This window comes from Poecile atricapillus, chromosome 1, assembly GCF_030490865.1.
Source record: "Poecile atricapillus isolate bPoeAtr1 chromosome 1, bPoeAtr1.hap1, whole genome shotgun sequence".
Classification (NCBI taxonomy): Eukaryota; Metazoa; Chordata; class Aves; order Passeriformes; family Paridae; genus Poecile; species Poecile atricapillus.
The window spans coordinates 149,167,119-149,189,599 of NC_081249.1; the positions used below are offsets into that span (position 1 = coordinate 149,167,119).

Consider the following 22,481-nt stretch of genomic DNA (forward strand, 5'->3'; position numbering starts at 1 on the left):
CTGAGAGAGTTGAAATTGTTTAGCCTGGAGAGAAGGCTCCATTGAGATCTCAGATCAGCCTCAAGCAGGCTACAAGAATACCAGAGGGAATTTTTACAAGGCTTCTCAGTGATACGTGAAGGGATAATGGCTTTAAAATGAAAGAGGGTAGGTTTAGACTGGATACTAGAAAGAAATTCTTTACTGTGAGGGTGGAACAGGTTACCCTGAAAAGCTGTGGATGCCCTATTCCTGGAAATGTTCAAGGCCAGTTGGATGGGGCTTGAAGCAACCTGGTAGTCTAGCAGAAGGTGTCCCTGCCCATGGCAGGGTGTTGGAACTGGATAAACTTTGGGGTCCCTTTCAACCTAAACCATTCTGTAATTCTATGACTCCCACTTGGAAAGCATTTCCCTGCTTTGCAATTCAGTTTGTCTCTGCATATAAACAGGATTCTCTTTGATGGAAAAAATACACCCTCACCTCCCACAATCACAGTCTAGAAACCCAAATCAACAATATACATTTTATTACCTTAACTAAAGACTCTAAGATTTCTATCCTATTCAGTTACAAAGGTCCTCCAAATCATACCTGGTACATCTTAGATTCCATGCTACCTTTTCATTAAGTCTATTCCAATCATACCTGATTGTATGTGGATTTTGTGCTTCCTTGGACCTCTGGGCTGACATACAGTGCGGTGCCAACCATCCCTGTCAAGTTACCTGTGTGGCAAAAGATGAGAGCACCAGTTCCAAGAAAGTGGGAGAGAAATGCAGCATCCATATCAAGAAAAAACTCATTCATGCTCTCTTTCTTCTAGGTGGGAGTGCAGTCCTTACTGAGAGAGACCCAGCTGAGAATACTTTGACAAACAGTCAAAGTATTCTCACATGACTCCACATGTCAAGTATCTGTGTCTAGCTGTAGTAGCTAAACCTATATCTTACTTTATAGATTTGTAGTAGGTCAGCACACAAATGTTACTATTAATGTTACTACTAAATTTCACTACCATTACATTTTTCTTTAAACAGACCACATACTGAATTTCTCTTAAAACACCATATTCAGACTAACAAAAACCAAACAAATGACACTGAAGTCTTGAAATTGTCCTATACAAGCAAACACAAATGCAGATGGAACACATATACAGGCTCTCTATATACCTCACCATGAGGAAGGCACTGATATATGGCAGAAGGCTAGCAGAGGAAGCAAATTAATTTTTAAGTAAGAGACAAAACTGCTGGATTGTAACATGGCTACCCAATTTGGTGGCTGGGGGGGTCCCACCCCTGACCTCAATAAAGAGAAGTTTTACTGTTAAAGAACAAATGGAAATTTTAACAGTGTATACAAGACCACAGAATATAAATGCTTGCTGAGGACCATTACAAGTAGTAATGTAAACTAACCTGATGGGTCAGACACAGCAGAACCATCTGAGAGATTTTCCTCTTGTTTAGAGACCACCTAAAATCAGCAAAACACTCGCATTGTAAATGACACATGAAATGCTTCTGTTGGCTGTTCTCACTTGGTTTGGCTATGCATGCTTTAATTCTAGAGTCTTAGAAATTTAAAAGAAGTTTATAGCATTCTTGATATCTAAAATGAGGTCATTTAACTTGTTTTTATTTTTCAATAAATATATTTTTATGTTTTATTTTTGTTTTTTAAGTAATTACATCACCAAATTCAAGGGTCTTTTAATTCACTTCAAGCTGTACTTACTGCATTTGCTGGATAATCTGTAGCTAGACCAAAATCACCAATTTTCACATGATCATCTGAATCTAAAAAAATGTTCACAGGTTTCAAGTCTCTGTGGATCATTCCCTGTTACAAGACAAGAACAAAAAAAGACCCATAGAATATTAAACAATAAGCACAATTCAAATTATAAGTATTTATAATAGACTGGAAAATCATATTACATACTTCTACTACAGTGGGAAATCTACTGCATGAAGTCACTGAAGACCAGTCTTGAAGACAAGATTATAGTTTGTAGCCCAGAAGCTAGAAACAATTTTCAGTGCTACCAGACACCTAATGCATGTTTTCAAAAGATGGTCAAATTCTTATAACAAACAGGTAAAATCTGAAGTGGTTCATTATAAAATTCATGTTTGTGATAAAATATAATTAACCCCAAGTACGGACTAATAATGGAAAGGGCAAAGAGAGGAAACTTGCTAATAAATACCCCAAAATGAATACAAAGAAAGCCACAGATAAAGAGCCATAACACAGTTATTATGCACAGGTCATAACTATCATATTTGCTAACCTTTTCATGGATGTAAGCTAATCCATCCAAAATTTCTCGGAAAAGCCGCCAAAGCCGACTGGTATCTTCATGTAGCCCTTGGTCAATAGTGTCCCTTAATGTGCTTTTTTCACAATACTCCATCTTCAGTTGTGCACACATGGGGGACAGAGGGAAGAAAGAACAGCTTTGTTACAAAAGCAAATCTGTTAGCTTTTGATAGAAAAGAGATTATTAGAAACTTGTATCTGTACACACTCCTGGGCTCAGGAGCAAACAGTATCACCAAAAAGTTCAGTTGTTTGGAATTCTCCTGAGAGCTGTCTTTTAGCTGCAAACATGCTTTCACTTCTGGGTCCCACCTCATTTTCTGGGACAATAGTATGAGCCTGCAGAGTAGCATATTCTCTAACATAAACATTAACAACAAAGTGAAACCAGCCAAGCCATAATATGTGATAAAGCCAAACCACAAAGAATCTCTGGCTTTATTGCACTTGGCATATTAGCTGCTTTTATTATGAATATACACAACACATACAAACACGCTTATTAAAATCTAATTCCATCTACTTGTAACTTCCTTCCAGACAAGCTCTAGCACTAAGTGCATTATAAAAAATTGCACATCACCACAGAACAGTTAGCTATAAATAGTTAGCTTCTGGGAGAAGTTGACTAGCTCCTAACACAAAGGAGGTGTCAGTAGAATAGCCTGAAGCTGCAACCCTGCAGGAGTTTCATTGTGTGCCTACTGTTAGAGCCATACAATGGATTTACGGATTACTGATTGCTATTAAAATGAAGCACACACACAATACTGTTAGCAATGAGCAACACCAGTTATCCCACTATGGCACTACAAAACTTGTCTCTCTCCAGGCACAAATACAGAGCCTTGGAAGCCATAACTAACCACGTGCACTACACAGAGCCTTCCACCAGCCAAGCCTTCAGAAAACCAAGCTATTGCAAAATCAGCACTGAACTTACTCGTTTGCATTCTTAAAGGTCATTACTCTTCTCATGAAAACCAGCAACTACTCTCTGCAAACTAAAATGAACAGTATCCTTTTTACAAGCACATTTGTACCTGAATGTACAGATAATGCACAGTCTGAACAACTGGTGTCCTGTCTTCTCCTCCATGGCTATTCTTTTCATTGCCTTCTTCATTCTTTATCACAATAAAAGTAACACAACAGTTAGCTACAGGAAGCTGTGCAGACTTTTTTGTTACACATACTACTATTTTTTAATGGCTAGAATACACTGATGAGAACTAAACTTCTATGGACAGGTTTGAAAAATAGAAAAATAATACAATGACATTTTTGTAATCTCTCAAAGTGAAAACGAGCAGCATTTTGCTATCATTAGACTGAAGGAAAAGAATTTTGGAAGAACTAGATGAACCCTACATCTCAAGCTGTGTCACACTAAAAAAAGAGAAAAATAAAATATTTTAAACTAAAAGATAGAACGTTTGCTTGATAAATAATGCAATAATTATTTATTATTATTTCAACCAATAATTTTGGTACTGTGTGTATGCCTGTATGTATATATGTATGTACAATGACATAAGAATGCACTGCCATATTATTAAATTATATACTGAAAACTTTTTCATGCCAATGTACATTGTAACAGAAAGAGACAGGAGATGTAGCTTTAAATAAAAGCATGTTACAGATCATCAGGATTGGCAATGACATGCTGTAGATGCTGTAGAAGAGTGTGCATTAGCTTTGTAGAGATACAGTGCACTGACTGTCCACAGCAAGTGCTGTGACACAATCACCTAAAACCTTAGTCATTATACTGACTTCCCCTCTCTTTCACTCTGCAACAATATGTATATTGTCTGCTTTAAAAAGTGGCTATGAACAGATATATTGGTTAAAAGCGTCTAAAGGCAGAACAGAATTTCAAATTTGAGAGGCCTAAGACCATGTAATCCATATGGCAGTTAAATCATAAACATATTGAAGAAACTTGCAATAATAACCTGGGTCATGACTAAAAAAACCCTCATATTTAGTTCAAGAAACACTTTAGGAAACAGAATCCAGATTAGCTGCATCAGACCGATTTCTATGAGATGCAGCTCACAATGGCACAACACTTACTCTAACAGACATATAAGGTTATGTTTATATACTTACAGCAGAAGTGAAATAAAACTTCCCAACTGACCTGTTTACTTGTCAAAGATTATTATATTTTCATTTTCACTAACTTCACACTTACTGGAGAATGACCTTTACTATTTTCATCTTCGTTATCAAAAATTATTTCACTTTCAGAATCTGTGGTTGGCCTGTTTAAAGAAAGAGAAAGAAAGAAAACCTCAAAAGTTCTGCATACCAAGAATTATATACTGAAGTATTTGGAAATTATTTTGGGGGAGAAAAAAAAAATCTAAACTTCTGCTGAAGACTTTCAGTACACTTTAAACAAAAAAACAAAACAAAACAATACCCAGAAAAGCATCCTGCTTACAAAGAAACACTTCCTTTGATAGCCCAGTTCAAAAAAGCAAGGTATATATTTGTATCAGTAAAATTTAATTGCTACATACAATAAGCAAAACTGAGATAAGTTTACTTACTTACACAAAAAATCATTCTGAGTGAGAGAACTGAACCATACACAGAGGAAGGTATGGAATACACCAATAAAAACCAAAATAAAAAAGGGCAAGTTTGATATTTTTCAAGACTTGTAATCTTTGTTATTCTTTATTAAAAAACTTTATTCTCAAAGCTGGAAAAGACAGTCAAACATAAGGTAAGAAGTCATGCATTCTGGCACAAATAAGCAGCTTCAAGAAGCCAACACCCAAACATTTTCCCCACAGATTGACAATTCTTAGCTAGAAAATTTCCTCTTCCTGGCTGAGTGCTGGCAAATACACTTTTGAACAAGAGGACAGAATAAAAATACAGCAAACTACTTCTGACAAAAGAAACAAGGACGCTAAGACATGAACTTAGAGAAACTAATTCTGCTCATGCTCCCTCTGTAGTGGCAAAACTGAAGCCTACTTACAAAATTGAATGTGAGAACACGCCATCACCATCATCGTCGTCATCACTGGACTCCTGATCAGCTCCACTGAATTTGTTGCTGGAGGATCTTTCACATGAAGTACTCCACTCAACTGAACTTGTCAAACACGGAGGAGGAGCATTAGTTTCCACATCACTTGTCTCCTCAGCAGAAAGGATGTAGGGACCGGCTTTGAGGGGCATTTTTCTCTCTTCGGTTGCTTCAGATGTTGACACGGTGGGAAGGGGACTTTCATGTTTTTCTATCCAAGCATTGTAATACCTCACAATATTTTCATGGTTCAAGCGGGAAAGTAACGTTACTTCCCCCTTAATCCTCCGAAATTGCTTGCTGGTAGGGTTTATGCGAATACGCTTCACAGCATAATAGCAACCATCAAGTTTATTTCTCACCTGAAAAATCCAAATTAATCCAAAGTCAAATGCTTACAAATGCCTTACCAAGCAGAGCCAGAAGAATAATTTCATGAAACAGGAAGTCCTCCTTTCACCTGGAAAATGACTACAATTCAAATGCAAGGTTCCCCATACTGAGAGGCTGCTTCCCAGTCTCCCAGCAACCTCTTGCAAGAAACTTTTCAGACTATTCAGTTCCAGATAAAAACCTCAACACAGGCACAGCACACTGGCAGACAGTAAATAAAACCATGCAAACCATCCAATATATTGTTCTGCTTCACAGAAAACAAACATATCCCCAGAAAGGTTTCCACAGAGGAAACAGTTTTCATACCATACCTTGATGACTGCTCCAAAAGCCCCTTTACCAAGTAATTTTAGCTCTTCAAACTCATTGTAGTATCGTGAAAATTGTCTTTGTGTTTCTGTGAAGAATGAAGCACTGGATATCCGACTGCTGGGTACAACTGTCTCCATGTAATCTATACCTGCTGAATCTGCAATGAAGACAAAGTTACCATCACTGGCAATATGGGGATAAGGCACTAGGGATTGCCAAATAAGGAGCAAGAAGGAGACAAAACCTAAAAAACTTCAAGTACTCTGCTGTGTAAAGCTCTAGTATAAGCACAAATCTTAATACAGTTTTTAATTACTAACATGAATTATGCTGGACAAAGGAATGGTTTTAACAAGAATGTAAGAAGGAAAGAAGTCTCACTGGAACACCATTTTCCAAGGACAAAGTTAAGTGTATATTTACACCATGCAGGAGGTAGATGAGTTTACAGGTTTCTTTAAAGCATGAGCTGATTCTACAGAAGGAAAAATAGTAGTCAGTCCACCCCAGCCAGTCTTGGACAGAGAAGTTAAAGATCACACTACCTTTTAAGTTAGTTAATGTAACACGGTGCAGTCTTGTGAAGCTGTAGCACAGCTCAGTTTTTCTTAGTGCAAGCATATACTCCACTAACTTAGCAGAATACAAGAAGAACCAAATTCCTTACCATCTAGATTTTCTTCAGCTACAGGTATTTTTATTCGTGGAATGTTTATAAAACTATGTTGTAGCAACTGCTGAGGAGTCCATCTTTCTTTATCTTCCAAGCAAACACACCTGTTAGCAAACCACAGTGAGAATCATTTCATGTCTGACATAAATGTTAGAAGAGTTCTTATTATATTTAAGAAATTATTGCTTCCATCATTCAGATGGGAATCAGAAGCAAAGACAGACTAAATGGCTTATCCACAGCGATATACAGCTGGTGTCAGAGCAGAGAAAAAGAGAGCACCAAACCTGATCTCCCAAATTCCAGATTAGCAGCCTGAGCCATGAGATCAACCTCTTCTATAAAAACTACAACTAACAAAATAGGAGGACTTATTTATTCTTCAAAAAACTAAAAAACCTCAAAAAAACTAAAAAAGAAAAAAAAACTTAAAAAAAAAAAAGGAAAATCAAAGACAAAAAGATACAAGAATATGACAAACATACCTTTCTAGAAAGTCTTGAAAGTCAGCAGGTAAATTGGTAGGAACAGCAACTGGGAATTCCTTGGTTACTTGGCCCTGGCTGAGTGAAAGCAGAAGCAAGCCCAGACGCCATACATCTCCTTTTTTTCCAGGCTTGTTGGGAAGACCATCCTCACTAAAACGAACCTTGGTCTGCTCAAAAACATCAGCTTTGCAGATGTCAGCTAAGCGCTTGGAAATGCTGTAGTCTGTGACCTTGATGTTTCCTTCAGCATCTACCAGGACACTGGAAGCACAAAGGACCTTGTGCACTACTGAATTACTGTGCAAGTAGTCGAGAGCAGACAGTATCTGGATCACATAATGGCGCAACTGCTCAACTGGAACCGGAGTCTCTTTGTGCAAGTATGTAGAAAGGCTGCAACCACTTATGTGCTCCACTAAAATATCCACCACAATTGAGTCATCCCTTTCTTTGAGGTTCATACATTTGTAGTGTACTATGTTTGGGTGGCTTAGCTTCGTCAGTGAGCTGAACTCTGTTTCTGCTCCCTGAAGCTGGTAGGGAAACAAAACAGAACATGCATTTTGTCATATTTTGGAGCACACTACTAATAAAACATGTAACACAGAGTATTTATGATATCCTCATAGTTTTCTAAAAAGGAAGTACTGTGCACTGGGGAAGTACAGCTTTGATTTCTAACAGAATTCTTCAGAATTTCAATATTTATTTTATTTATGCATACTTGCAAACACACTTTCTTGCATTTTTATTATTGTAAAGGAACTCTTGAATACCCAAATACACTCATCTTCTTTCATGCAGATACTCTAAAAGATTAGCATTTTCAAGTTCATTACCACCATTCTCAAGTTTATATTAAACTAGCAGCCTAAAGAAAAGCACTGAACTTCACTTCATCTTTACTAAGCCAAATGCAAAATATAGGCATTACCTGTTTCTTAGACTTCTCAATCTTTTCTATTTCATGAGTTGTAAGAAACTTTCCCATCTTTTTTTGCCAGTGCAGAACCCACTCATATATTAGAACAAAGTCTCCACTGTGAATTTCCAAGGCATTGTAGACAGATTTACCAAGCTGCTCATCCTTGCCTATACACAAAAGGAGAGAAGAGGAACATGACTACTTTTGTTTCTCAGGATTTGACAAAAGCTCCTGCAAATGCTTAATAAATACCAATAAGCCTGTTTTCTAAATTTAGAAGCATGAACCTACTTACAAGTAGACAAGACATGTATCTATATGGTAGGCATGGAAAATATCAGGCTTGATGAGACTGAATGCTATATAACAGTACTCAAATGAAAACAATTGCATATTGACAAAAAACTGCTGCACATTTTCAAGAATCAGTTTTAACAAATGAACAACTTTCCTGCTTAGCAAATGCCAAGCTCTACACATAGTAACACAATTGTTCATCCTCAAACTGCAAAATAATAGAATTTTCCTTTCTCGAGAGACTTTCAGGCTGTTTGTCCATCAACTGAGGAAATGCTATGTTGAAAACACAATGAAAACATTTGATGGTCTGTCCACGTGGGCACTCCATGGAGATGTTACAGCTCAAAGTTTCCTCTCTGTATTAATGTTTTTGCTAAACCTGCTGCTTTAATGCCATTGCTATCAGCAGCAATGGAAAGACAGTAAGCATGCATTTCGAGCTCTGTGCTTATCAGTGGTTTGACATGTTACTGAAAGCATCCCAAACCCCAGCATTTCAAGCTGCAACTGCAATTTTGCTTACCCAGACATCTTCCTTTATGGACAGTAAGCTGTCCAGCACCACTTGTGCTGAAGTTCAGAACTTCATGATTTCCAGGGGACTCTTCATTATTACTAACAGAAATCTGGCGTTCTCGTCTGCAATGTGAAGAGAACATTTTTCTCCAACTGAGAACAATAGTATAAAGTCAGGAGTTGAATACAAACCTTAAAATTGGAAAGTTCACAAGTCATCCACAGCACATGGCTTAGTTAAGCCACCACAAATGAAGGTAGGGAGGAAGGTGGCAAGGAAGAAACCAAAATGAACAGGTCAACAGTATGGCACACTATTCTCTTGCCTTCAAATTTCACTTTGTAATCAAATGCTTGGAACTAACTAAATAAATATATAAATAAATCTAAAAAATCCACATGCAAACTGACATACTTTGAACGTCCAGCTGAATTTGGTCGGTGTTTATTATTCACTCCATGTTCCAAACAGCTCCCATTTAAGCGTGAAGTAGCTCTATGTCCTGCAGTATCTCTCCTGTGAGAGTCTTCTTGATTTGTCAGAGCAGCTATTTCCAAACGTTCCTATAAATCAGGAAAAACACCAAGTAAGTACGGAAGCCACTCCTATCATCAAAATATGCAAGCACATAGTTATTATTCTATGAAGTCATGCAAATCACAGAAGAAATATGTTTCCATAATAAATGTATGCATGAGGCCAAGGAAAAAGAGCTCAGATTTCAGAAAGTACATTTTGGCACTGTCCATGGCAAAAATGTAAATACTTTGGAAACATTAACATGCAAGCTTTTTTCTATGTCTGTTTGAAAATATCCACCTTGGTACACTCAAGATGCTAGTATATTCCAAAAATAAACCCCAGAAACAATCAAGAACCCATTTTAATTTACATCTACTACAAGCCCTGAATAAGATGTCCAAGAAAATTTCAAATTTTTACAAGTACTGTTACAGTACTGGGAAGAGCTTACTACATTTTTTTTTTTTGCACACCTGCTTAGAAAGAATACCTGTTTGGCAATCTCTTTCTTTTTTCTTTCTTCCCTTTTCTCTTCCTCCCTTCTCTGAATCTCGTTAAGGATTTCACGTTGCTAAAATAAATTTCAGTTGTTAGAGATGAAACAGTACATGCAATGCAGCTGCTAAAATCTTACCCTGATTTAAAAGTCAAAAAGCTATGAACCTGATTTTTTGGAATTGTTGGAAAAGGACTTAGAGGATGTGTCACAAGAACAAAAAAACAGAAGTCAAATTAGCTCTCCTGAAGAAGTCAACAGCATTAATTGTATGATATAGGAGAATGGAACTGTAAATTACTTCTACTGCCAGACCCAACAATAAAGTCTGACACACATACACAAAAAAAAGACAGGGAGATAAATCCAAACGATCTTTTAAAAACCAGAGCTATTCTAACCATATTTCCCACAGAGTGGAGACTTCATACTACTATCCCCTCTGAGACTTGGATGAATCCCCTCATTTCTAGTGAAGGATGTTCACCTCTCCAGATTAAATTTGTTGCTCTCTAGAGGTGCCTGTCACAGCAAATGCTCAGGTCATCCTAAGTGTGAAAGAAGGTATCAATACCTGTCTGCCTGACTAACACTTCCTAGTTTAAGATGGAATGCACTTAATTGCTTAGTTAATACTAAATAACATTTGCTTAGATTTTGTAAAAGGTCCTTTTCATAAGTGATTTTTATAGGCTCAGGAACCAACATTTAGGTTTGTTTCAGGCATAAATATTTCCCTGGGTTAAAGCCACATCATTAAAACATTACAATTACAGCAGCAGATACTTCATATAATAAATATTGATCTACTCATACTGGCAGGTCTGACAAGTTAATAATTCACTAAAACTCAGCATTATGCACAGGGATTTTAAAATCATGGTTATGTTAAGAATATACAGTCATTCATACTTTGATTTCTCTTACCTCCTGCTCCTCTCTTCTTTTAACTTCTTGTGCCCTACGCAATTCCTCCTGAGCCAATCTTTCCTGTTCCTTTTGATGATTTTTTAGCATTTCCTCATGAAAAGACTTGGAAGGTGGTTTATTATACTCACTGAGAAATGACTGTACATGGTCAGCTAGTTCAAATATCATCACCTGAAAGAAAGTAAGTATGAATGACATGCAGAGTCAAATGATAGACAAATGATATGCACTCCAAAAAGCAACACAGCAGAAACATTACTGTCAATTTTGTTATTTATCAGGGAGAATCTATCATATTTCACTATTTTTTCAGAATTTATTTATTAATAAATTGTAACAGGACAAATCCCTGACTGCATTAGCAAAGATGGCAAAAATTACTGCCAGACAACCTAAGCCATCTTATTTTTCTAACAGAAAAGTGAAATTTAAAAATAATTTTCTAATCTTCTTTTAGGCATAATCTTTCTGCTCCCAAAGATAAGGTTTATGACATACGAGGTACAACAGAAGAAATCCTTCACACTTATCTGTTACTGCACCTACTGCTATGAAATAGTTATTATTTCACTGCTAACCACAAATCCAACCCTTCCTCTGCAAAGCAGTTCCCCAGTTGGGACTGTAAAGTCACATAAGGCATTCCATATTCATATAACCACAACAACTAAAATGAAAACTGCACTGAAAACTCTGCTCAGCTGAATTCTGCTACATGGTTTGCTGCTTAGAATCAATTTCCATCTACTGTTTACTTGAACTGTGTATGTACTGATGATCTATTGACCTGTCAGGGCTTAAGCTTCAGCAGTCTAGTAGCATCTCCTTTTTAATTCAAGCAATCCACAGTGCTAAGAGACCATTTTAGCTCCAAAATTAAAGAATAGGACAGGACAAAGCTGCAGTCAGCAGCACCACTGAGCAGCATTTGCATGTACAGCTGGGAGATCAGCCACATTAAGTTGTACCATCTGCCTTAACAGGGTGACATTTAGAAGATTCTCAGACTCCAAATCCCTGCTTGAAAGTAAGAAGGAAGCCAGGAGGCAGTCCAAAATAGAAAGAACAGCACAATATGCATAAATCTGACACGTACAACTGACTGTTACTATTCAGATGGCAAGGCAATCATTCCATGTACACATATGTATACACATATGTATAAAAAAAACCCACCAAAAAACAACAAGAAAAAACTCAATAATTAAAAAAACCCCAACAGTTTGCTGCTCAGTTTGAACAGGTGGTTGAGGTATTGTCAAACTTTCTGTATCACAAAATACAATTTAACAAGGACTATCTGTCAAGGCAGAGAGAAAAGTTATCTCCCTTCTGCTGCAGATAAAGTAATTCAGGACAACTGCACATGCTATCACACAAAATGCTTGCCATACATGTAACTCACAACCACATCTACACATTGCTGGAGCAAGCATGACTCTCTCTTTGGAAAATCAACATTAGAAAAATGTATGAGATATTTTTAGGTCCCTTCAATGAGATTAGAAACCAAACTGGGACTAATAATTCTTGTGGTCAGTTTTGAGCAGACCAAGTATATATTGCATGGTTTTGCAGTTACTTAGAGACTTTAACCCTTGTACTTTCTATGAATTGTCCATAACGCTGCCATTAGAAAAAAACAAACAGCAAGCAAAAAACCCCACCTCTAAATTCCAGAATACATTATTAAACTGCTAATTTCCAAAGATACTGAAAAATATGAGGAAATTTTTGGTTGTTGAACAGAACATACCTGGCTAAAACAGTTATTTTGAAATAACTGCAGAAAAATTGGCAATCAAAATACAAGTATGGTATTCAAATAGGAAAAAGGGCTTGATGCGGCAGGAGTGAATGACAGATAGCTCTTCCTAAACCTGTAAAGTCGACAGGCTTGGAAATGTGAAAGCAAAATATTATCCCACTTCAGTCTATTATAATGTCCACAGCTGTGTAATTCTCATTTTTAAAAAGGCAAATTGAGCTATTCAAATGTGTTCACCTGCAACACTTCCAAATAACAATGAGAAACATGCCAAAAACCCTTTTTTGACCAAAAATTCTTTGTTACCTTGTAATTCTTTAAATCATTGCAGTCCTCAACAACAACAGAAAGGCACTGTTAATACTAAACATATCCAAAGATGTATAGAAACCCTTAAAATAGATAAAAGGCCTAAGCTTCCCATCTTTCCCTTTTTACCCAGTTCCAGAGAAACTCAAGTATCACTACTCCTAAACACAGAAATAAAAATGGCACAATGGCATGGAGTGACTGTGCTATGAAGTGTTGAGCTGGTGTTGGAAGGAAGGTCTCTTGCCCTTCAGTTCAGCATTAGGTGAGCAAGATCACATGGAAAAACTCCCCAGGTAACTACTGCTTGCTTAAACAGATATGGCCTCTTATGATACCCAAATTAATCTGAAAAGTGCAGAAAGCTCACAGTTTAACAGTTAGCACTGCCTTTTTTTTATTTTTTTGCCAAATATCTTCCTTTAAACAGGAATAAAGCTTGCAGTATTTATACATGCACTGGATTTTGAGAGCGTCCATAGTCTGAACTTTCATTAATTAGAAACATTCCTAAGAAAGATAGTCCCTCTTTCCTTAAAAGCAATGCAACTAGCACTTCCAATGTGGATGTATTCCACTATATTATACTATACATCTTTAGAACTATTCAGGTCCAGAGTCTATTTCTCAAGGAAGTGAAAAGCTCTTACCTCCCCACAGCGCTGTTTTGCCAGTTCAGCTAGCCTGCATTTTAGTTCATTTATTTTCTCATTTGACAAGCCTTTGGAATTTTTTAGTTCTATCTCAGGAACTCTAAGGGACAGCAAGAAAACATAAAGAAGTCCTCATTAGAAAAATTGAGTGTAAAAAACAAGATTTGGATAAAAACTGTGAGGGAAAAGGAATGAAATTTGTAGTCACTTGGCAATTAGTCAGTGCTCAGAAGCAGAAGACATTGTATAACAGATTCTGACAGGTAAGTCAGAAACACTGTATTATATTCCCTATCATCAAATTTTCCAGTTGTAGATTACCTGTTGGTAACACTTAACAGTAGAACAACCAAAGAAATCCTGCAGACTCTAATAATTCAGCTCTTAACCGCTAACTTAGTGAGCCAGCCATTTAAAACATTACTAACACAATATTCAGATGCTTATAATTTATTTATCTCCATCACACAGGTTGCACAAACCCCAAGAAACAAATGCAATAAATAAATATTATCTAGATTGAAAAAGTATTTAAAATAAACAAGCAAAATGTCTGAAGGTGTGTTATTTTAAACTAAAACAAAAAAAAATGAGAGTAGCTGTTACGTCCTTGTTATAGGGTATAACTGAGCTATCGCTTAGTAAGGAATAGCATTTCCCTTCTACAGCACAAATGGATGGACTGAAGGCAGTTATGTTTTGAATTATCAGTGCTACAAGGATAAAATAGGGCACAGAGTAACACAACTCAGAAATCACCTGCCAACACAAAATGCTGGGGTAGGCTGGTCACCTGCAACTCCTTCTACACTCTCTATGGAGAACTCTCTCCAAAGCTAATCCAACAGAAAACAGAACAACAGATGGCTTTAAATAAGAAGGAGATTCGGTCTGTCTCAGGTGAAAGAGTCAGGAGTTGAAGAAGTTTAACAAGGGCCCCAAAATGATGGCAGGTACCTGTGTTTATGTACCTCCAAGCTACAAACTGGGGCTGCAGTTTTGCACTGTCAAACTCATCCCAACTATTCTCCATTGAACAAAAGACTAAGTCCAATTCAGGTGTCAAAATTTAACGTTGTGTATTATAAAATACCCCAGGATTAATAAATACTGATGTGCAGAAAGCAAGACTAAGAGTGATGAATAAAACTACATGTTTTTTCAGCTTACACTTCACTATGGAAAGCAGAGAAAAAAGGTTGTATTTTACATTCACTTACGTATCAGGGTAAGTATGTGGACACTTGACCCACAGGTCAACTTTGGCATACACTTCATTAGCACCAGTCAATCCCTGAGGACGCAGAACTAAATTAATTTCAGGAGGCTGTCGTACCTAAAAATGCAAAACAAAACTTCTGATTGATAAGGGTTGTTTGGTTTTGTCTTAATGAAAATACACAACTCTATAGTATATAGAATATATTATATTATAGTAGAATACAGCTTAGACTATCCAAACCATGAAAAAAATACACTAATGTGTTGACATTGCTCAGTAGGAGTGAAATGGTCCCCTGACTACCATGGTTTATCCAGTACATTTTTACAGCTTCTTCAGATAAGTGTAGCTACAGTCATCAGAAAGATGATTCAGACTCAGCAAAAATTAGGTTCTATAATAAAACTTTTGTATTCTGCTTACTGTAAGATAGCAGTAGAGAAAAAATAAATAAACTTAACACAGGTTATTTGTATCACAAATTAAAGCTTTCATTATAAAACCAGCATTTTTCTTTTGTGTTTAGGTTACTAACCCAGGCATTATTTTATTTTCTGACATGGCAGCAGACCACAATGTCACATTAATATATATATGTCTTATACAGCCAAACAAATGGATGGTGGGTTTTTTGTAGTTTGTGTTTTGCCATAAACCAGAATTTTAACAAGCCTTCCCCACTCCCACCCTGTCCAAATCACCTACTCAAAACCACAATAAAGTAAAATATGCCCATATAAGCATTCCCAACTTATTCTTTTCAATTACGTTTAACAATAAACAACAACAACAAAACAACCCAGCCCTTAGTAACATGAAAAACAGGGAGGGAAGTAAGACCACACGGAATAACAAATACAGAAACAGATGGTAACTATCCCCTTTGCTTTTCTAGCAAGGAGTAGAATGTGTCAAGTGAAGAGGATGTCAGATATGATCTTCAATACACAGTGAACTCTACTGAAAACCCAACAAATTACTAAGATTGTTGTTACCAAACTTCATAAAAAGAGAAAAAAAGTCATAACTTGCTGCAAGAAAATTAAGACCAAGTCTCTGACACAGAAGAAAGCAGAGGATATATTGCAGACATTCAAGACAAAAGAATGCAAAAAGAAACAAGAGTAAAAGTGAACTTGTGAAACAGAACAGAGTGACCATTATCTCCAGGTACAGGAAAACAATATCGTGGACACAGCTGGAAAGGAAATATCAATTTGATGTGGACACAAAAGACAAATGAAAGAGAGTAGTGAGTACCAGACCCAACCATTAACTAGTTACAATTAAAAAAACCCCAAACCTCTAAAAATGAAAGCAAAAATTATTATCATGGAAATAGGTGCACTGTGACAAAACCACAGCATGTAGCAACTATTCAAATATCATCATGTATACCGACGAGATGAATTCATTGAGCAGGTATGTAATTAGTAGGTTAAGGAATGAATTAAGAGGCAATTTTTAAATAAGCCTGACAATTAATTAAAATGCAATTTGCGAGCACAGCACTCGAGCGCTTCTGTCTCGAGAATTAATCGCGAAGGCGGCCGGCCGCGCCGTCAGGCAAGGAGGACAAGCACCGGCACCAGCGAGGCAGCGCCAACCGCGCTCCGCACCAGGACCCGGCCCGGCCCGCTGCACCCGGACCCCGCTCGCTACCTTCCAGGCCTGGCTCTGCCGCAGGTCCTGGAAGTCCTGCCCGTAAATGGACTCCAGCACCTGGAGCTCGTTCTCCTGCCGCAGCTGGTAGCTCTCCGGCGGCTCTGCGGGGAGCTCCGCCGGCTGCTGCCGCCCGCCGCTGGCCCCGGCCATGTCAGCGGCGGGGGCGCACAGCGGCCATGGCGGGTCCCGCGCTGCCGCCCTGGCACTGGAGCGGGGGCGGCCCCGGCCCGGCACCGCCTCCCGCGCTGCCGCCTTGGCACTGGAGCCCGAGCGCGGCCCGGCACCGCCTCCCGCGCTGCCGCCCTGGGACCGGAGCCCGAGCGCGGCCCGGCACCGCCTCCCGCGCTGCCGCCCTGGCACTGGAGCCCGAGCGCGGCCCGGCACCGCCTCCCGCGCTGCCGCCCTGGCACTGGAGCCCGAGCGCGGCCCGGCACCGCCTCCCGCGCTGCCGCCCTGGGACCGGAGCCCGAGCGCGGCCCGGCACCGCCTCCGCCGCCGCGGCGGCAGGAGGAGCTGGGGGTCGGGCTCGCCGGCGCCGCCTGGGGCCCAGTCGTTCATCTCCAGGAACGCGTCGAATTGGGAGGGATCCATCAGGATCGCTGAGTGCAACGCCCTGCTCCTCACGGGACTCCCTAGAACTAAACAGTATGACTAAGAACACTATCCGAACTCTGTGAGGCTTGGTGCCGTGGCCACTAACCTGGATACCTGTTCCGGTGACCAACCACCCTCTGGGTGAAGAACCTTTTCTGGTGTCCTGTCTGAACTCCCTCAAGATATGCCTCCAGGTATATCTACATTACAGAGATACGCAGCAAAAACAATTGGATACTGTGTAGATTTTTTTTTAAACTGACCTTGAGAAAGATTCACAAAAGGGAAAAAATAACCACGAATTTCATAATAGATTTAATGTAGAGCTTGGGCACGATACAAGTTCCTGTGAAAACTGTAGAACGGTTCCCACCGACAATTGCTGTAGTGAGTAATAGCAGGTGGAGGGCAAAATGTCTTCGGTTGGACTGCAAATAAAAAGTGAGGTAGCTGGGTGTCCTTGGTGGACCTGCCAGAAAGAGGCACCCGGGGCTTGTCAGGGGAGCAGTGATAACCAGAGAAGAAAATGTGCTTTCCTTCAGACACTTCACATGGTCGCTACTACTAAGGACTGCCCCAAGATGGAGTCTTTAAAGTTTTGGGACCTTCATAAAGAAACCCCAAGTAAATTCATACACACAAAGTTATCTAATAGGTGAGTAATCCCCAGGCAAAGAAAAATGTTTCAGTAGTCTGCAGCTTGCTACCATGCACCCAGATATATGAATGGAGTTTTGGTGACTTTGACTTTACTCCTTGACCTTTGAGTACAGACTTCTGTTACAGAGAGATCATTTACACTAATGATCGGTTTCTACAGCCCTCAATTTGTCCTTCTGAAATTAAAAGCTTGTTCCATGCATACTTTATCTTTCAGTTGCACTTAAAATATCCTTAGTATCAAACGAAAACCAAGTGTTAAATTGTATCACTGTTGTGATGCCAGTCTGTTGCTCACTGTTCCTAGAAAGTATCTTTAGCGGTGGGGTCTTTCTATCTCATCTGCTTTTTGTTTTGGTGGGAAATGCATGACCAAAGATGTTTAGTGTTTATCTAGCAACAAGAGAGACGTCCTTTTGCTCAGTCAGCTGTGACCTGGGGCACTGTAACTGGTCACTGGAGTTTCCTCTGGTGCAGTTGGGTATGCTTGTTATCAGTTTGTATGTAATAAATAAAAAGTTTCCCTGTGTTAAAGACTGGAAATAAAAGTGCCTAGACCACAGATTTATCTTCTCTCCCACACAAAGACACAGCAAGAATGGCCAGTTAGAAGGCATGATGCAGTAAGCAATTAGGAAATGTCAGCAAAATTTCCTTTAACAGCAATTGTGGGTTTATACTTCCCAAGCACGTGGTGTGGGACACACAGCCCAGCACATGGGAAATTTCTCCCCTGTTACACTGTACAGCAGTGGGTGGGCCAGGTAACAGTATGCCTTTTAAAGCTGTCTAACTTTCCCCTACTTTGTGACTTGGCAAAAATTCAACCAGTTAAGATGAAATATTCTAGGTGCCCAGATGTCTACTTCAAGCTATTTTTCCCCTTAATTCCTTCTATAATGATTCATTGTTTCCAAGAAGAAAGAGTAAAATAACACAATCATAAAAACATACTGAGACTTTGTTTTTAAAGGTCTTGTACTCCAGCAGGAGTGAGAAAATTTGATGAAGAAGAAGAGACAACCTTTTTTCAGTGCTCTGGATTTGCTAGCTAACCTTGTGAAAACCTACATGAACTAAACCAAATTACATAACTGCAGGGAGTATTCACATGCTCAGCACAGATTTACTGGAATACAGTGAACATCCACCTGCCCCAAACGTGTGCCAGACTGCATCTGGACAGAAGCTTCCCTTCCAAACTTTAAGACAAAATTTAAAACTCCATCCCGCAACATTAAAATTTAATTATAGCAAATTAAATTTAATTGAGTTGTAATAATGTGCTTTCACTTCCCCATGTGCATGTGGAGGGGAAGTCAGCCTTCCTATGTGAAGTGCAGGAGAGAGGGAAAAGGTTCTGAGTGTTAAGAGTAAGAAATTTGGCAGAAAATAAAACCTCTTGCATTCCAGCTAGTCTCCAGAGATTAGAAGGGCTGTGTGCAGCTAGGCTTATTCTGATTGTAACCAAACTGGCATTACATGTCTGGTCATGTTCAATGGGAACTACTGAGCACAGATTCACAACAAATTTGATTTATTGCAGCAACAGAATATAATAATAATATAATATATATAATAATATCAGAATATATGCACTAGCTGGGATAGAGCTCTAATGATAACGTTGTGTTAACTTGGGTAATAATAATAGCAGGTAGACGCTTACCAAGACAGCATCTCCACTTGGAAGGAGGGAGAGGAGAGTAGCCCGACAACTGCCTCCAAGGTCTTTTAGAGTCTTTTTCCTAGCAAGTCTACCCTCCTTACATACAGTGCAATCTGATTCCTCTCCTTCTACATTACCTACAGCAGGGTCTAAGCAGAGAGTTGAGTAATAGTAATTTATGTGGTAGCATGTACTTCATTAAGCTTATTAGCATATGCAGGTGTGAACATTTTAATATTTAAATTACTTTTAATCAGGAAAACATTTCTTTTTTGGCCACGCTGTCCTTCAAAGTTCCAGTCGTACCACTTCTGTTCTGCTCCATGCCTAAGTCAAACCTGGACCATCCTATGTCCAGAGGACCTTTTCCTTTAGACAACTCAATTTTACTTGACCATGCAGATCTATGCAAAGACAACGCAGAGGGTACGCACTGTAGGCTGTAGATAGTAAACATTAGGTCTTGCCTGGCTCCTTGGTCATTATTCTGTACCGATGAAGGAACTGAAGAAAGGGACAGCTGTGTGAGGAAAAGCACCTTGCAGGTGGCCGGGAAGTGAAGGGACTGAGGTCAGACTCTGGTTACAGACATTGACCACAGGAATGCTGGAGGCCAAAAGGAGGAAGAAGCCTGTTTGCATGTCTCAGGAAAGTAAACATGAAGGGAAAGCATGGTGAAAGCTGCTGATTATTGCCTGGGAAAGTGGGGAAAAATGGGACTGGGTGGACAAAGGAAATGAATTATAGGTGAGAGGAAAAGGTAGGAGAGTGAGTCTGACACCACAATCAGAGTTAATCAGAGACATTAATTACTAGAAAAGAGCCTGGAGCAATGAACTCCCAGAGGAACGAGAGGACGCTGCAAATGGCTGGCCCCAAACACATGAAGGTACAAGCAGAGGCTTGGCCGACTCCCCCCAGGACCTGTGGTGGGAGGGGACAATGGCAGTCCCCTATCCCTGTGGTGAGCAAATGGCTTTGAATCCATGGCACAGCACCTAGCTGTGTCCTGGATCACCGAAGTTCACATTGCAGGAGACTGCGCCAATGTCACTGGAACACACCTCATGGGTGTGGGGTCCCTGAAGAAGCTTTGCTGTGCACATGGATAGCTCCTCTTCCCAGGGCACTCCAGACTGGCAGCCACTGGCTGGAAACCTTTTTGGCTTAATATTTAACAAGCACCCCCCCAACGTTAAAGGCAAACGTGTACCCACTATATGGATGCACACCGTCTGTAAAATCAATGTCCGAACTTATTGCGCCCACTGAAGAGCTTTTCTGGAAATTTATACATTTAGAAAAATATCTATTTTAGCAAGGAACATGCGTATCTGGAACCCAGCACCGTCTTTTGAAATTCTGTCATCAGAATCAGGGACCTGTTTTAAAACACCGGTTTAAACCGCTCCCGCCGGTTCCCACAGCCCCCGAGCGAAATGGCGGCGCCGCCGAGCGCCGCGGCCGCGGTTACGTGATGGCGGCGCGCCCGCCCTCGGGAGCGCGCCGGGGCGGCGGCTCCTGCCCCGGCCTGGCATCGCAGCAGCGCTTGGCAGTGCGGGGCCGCGGCGGCTCTGCGCCAGCGCCGGGATGAGGGAGCACGAAGGAGCAGGGCTGTCGCTGCCCGCCGCGCTCAGTGCGGGGCGCGCAGGGATCGTGCGGAGCCGCCTGGGTTCACTGGACACTCGAGCGCCCCCCGCCTTGCGATTGAAACCTCAGTTCGTTTTCCCCCAGAAACAGCGGGAGCGCAGCGGCAGCCCCCGGGCAGTCACGGGCCTCTGGACGCTGTGTAAGGGTCGGCGCGGCGTCCAGCGCCTCGCAGAGCTAGCAGGGAGACCGGAGGGAGCTGTGTCTCACCACGGGCGGAGCGGGCAGGAGCAGAGGAGAGAGCGGGAGTAGAAATGCCACGGGGAAAGCCATGCTTTTCCCGTCTCAGGGCTGTGAGCAAAGCCAGAGCTCAACGTTGAGAGTGGAGTGAGGGGACGGAGTTGGTGGCCCCGCCACTTTGGCAGGCCCGTTTTGCCGTGCAGTGTGCCCGTGGCCGTGCGAGCGAGGCGGGCGCGCCGTGACCCGCGGGAGGATGAGCCGCGGTGTGGGGTGTAATTCTGGGGACCGTGACTCCTTCTCTCCCGCTTATTGCGGTAAAACATGCTGAGGACACTTGTGGCGGTGTGAAGCAAAAACTATGGCACAGCTGATCGGAAGGCGAAGCCTGGCTTGTTTTCTGCTTTTGTTTACTGGCTGTCATGACTTACAAGGTGGAAACGCGAATAGCCAGCCCTGCTTCTCGGGACACAGAAATGTGGTGAAGATGCCTCCGAGAGGCAGAGACCGGGCTTTATCCTCAGAAGCGTCTTTTTGCCTGTGGGCTCCATTCATTCACTAAACGCAAGGGCTGGGCAAGCTGTGTGACAGTGAGAAAGGCGGGAACTTCGCCATGGGGTACGACAGAAGCTGGGTGCTGATGAATGAAAGCGACCATGGCCCGTCGCCGGCGGTCAGCAGAGCTCTGGAGATGGGGAACGCCTCGGCCGCGCGGATGGTGTGGCAGGGCGGGAATGCCAGCGAGGCGGGCGCCGCGGAGAGCGAGGAGCACGGCGAGGAGCAGAGCTACCGGCACTTCACCACCACCGTGCAGGTTGTCATCTTCGTGGGCTCTTTGCTGGGTGAGTGAGAGTTGCTGGAGTTTTTTTTTTTTTTTTTGGTTTTTTTTTTTTTTTTAAATGTTTAATTTTTTTTAATCCTTGCAGCCAGGGACTGCAGACCAAAAGGTAACTGGCATCATTGTCTGTCTTCGTGACTCTTAGTGCATTTCTGGTCCTCAGCTGTTTGATTTCAAGATCCTTGTATAAAAGCTCTTTCCATAAAATGTATTTGTCACGATGAGAACTTATACAGTAGATGTATGTATAACTTAGTAAGCTTTTCTGTCAGAATTTAAACGGGCAGAAATTAAATGGGTTGATGACACGCTTATTTTCAGCTGCAGAGGGACCTGTTCTCTTTAACATAAAAAG

General features: G+C 40.6%; 2 protein-coding genes across 4 annotated transcripts in view; one reads left to right on the forward strand and one right to left on the reverse strand.

The window, feature by feature from the left end:
* Positions 1-17,031, reverse strand: part of EIF2AK4 (eukaryotic translation initiation factor 2 alpha kinase 4) — a 38,581-nt gene extending 21,550 nt beyond the window's left edge. For 2 of the 3 annotated variants that reach the window (XM_058838897.1, XM_058838906.1), the window contains exons 1-18: positions 16,539-17,031; positions 14,875-14,990; positions 13,652-13,754; positions 10,922-11,095; positions 9,989-10,069; positions 9,391-9,539; positions 8,983-9,098; positions 8,169-8,326; positions 7,232-7,767; positions 6,741-6,850; positions 6,073-6,230; positions 5,315-5,727; positions 4,514-4,583; positions 3,354-3,437; positions 2,282-2,404; positions 1,723-1,827; positions 1,404-1,461; positions 628-707 (exon numbers count right to left, since the gene is read on the reverse strand). In XM_058838897.1, the coding sequence (XP_058694880.1) occupies positions 628-707; positions 1,404-1,461; positions 1,723-1,827; positions 2,282-2,404; positions 3,354-3,437; positions 4,514-4,583; positions 5,315-5,727; positions 6,073-6,230; positions 6,741-6,850; positions 7,232-7,767; positions 8,169-8,326; positions 8,983-9,098; positions 9,391-9,539; positions 9,989-10,069; positions 10,922-11,095; positions 13,652-13,754; positions 14,875-14,990; positions 16,539-16,691 (2,787 nt within the window). In that variant the 5' untranslated portion in view covers positions 16,692-17,031. The remainder of the gene's footprint in view (positions 1-627; positions 708-1,403; positions 1,462-1,722; positions 1,828-2,281; positions 2,405-3,353; positions 3,438-4,513; positions 4,584-5,314; positions 5,728-6,072; positions 6,231-6,740; positions 6,851-7,231; positions 7,768-8,168; positions 8,327-8,982; positions 9,099-9,390; positions 9,540-9,988; positions 10,070-10,921; positions 11,096-13,651; positions 13,755-14,874; positions 14,991-16,538) is intronic. The other variant, XM_058838889.1, reaches the window with a different exon arrangement.
* A 4,008-nt stretch (positions 17,032-21,039) lies between these two features.
* The window catches only part of GPR176 (G protein-coupled receptor 176), a 42,033-nt gene continuing 40,591 nt past the window's right edge, over positions 21,040-22,481 (forward strand). Inside the window, exon 1 of the mRNA XM_058829407.1 lies at positions 21,040-22,130. Coding sequence (XP_058685390.1) covers positions 21,902-22,130 — 229 coding nt within the window. The 5' untranslated portion in view covers positions 21,040-21,901. The remainder of the gene's footprint in view (positions 22,131-22,481) is intronic.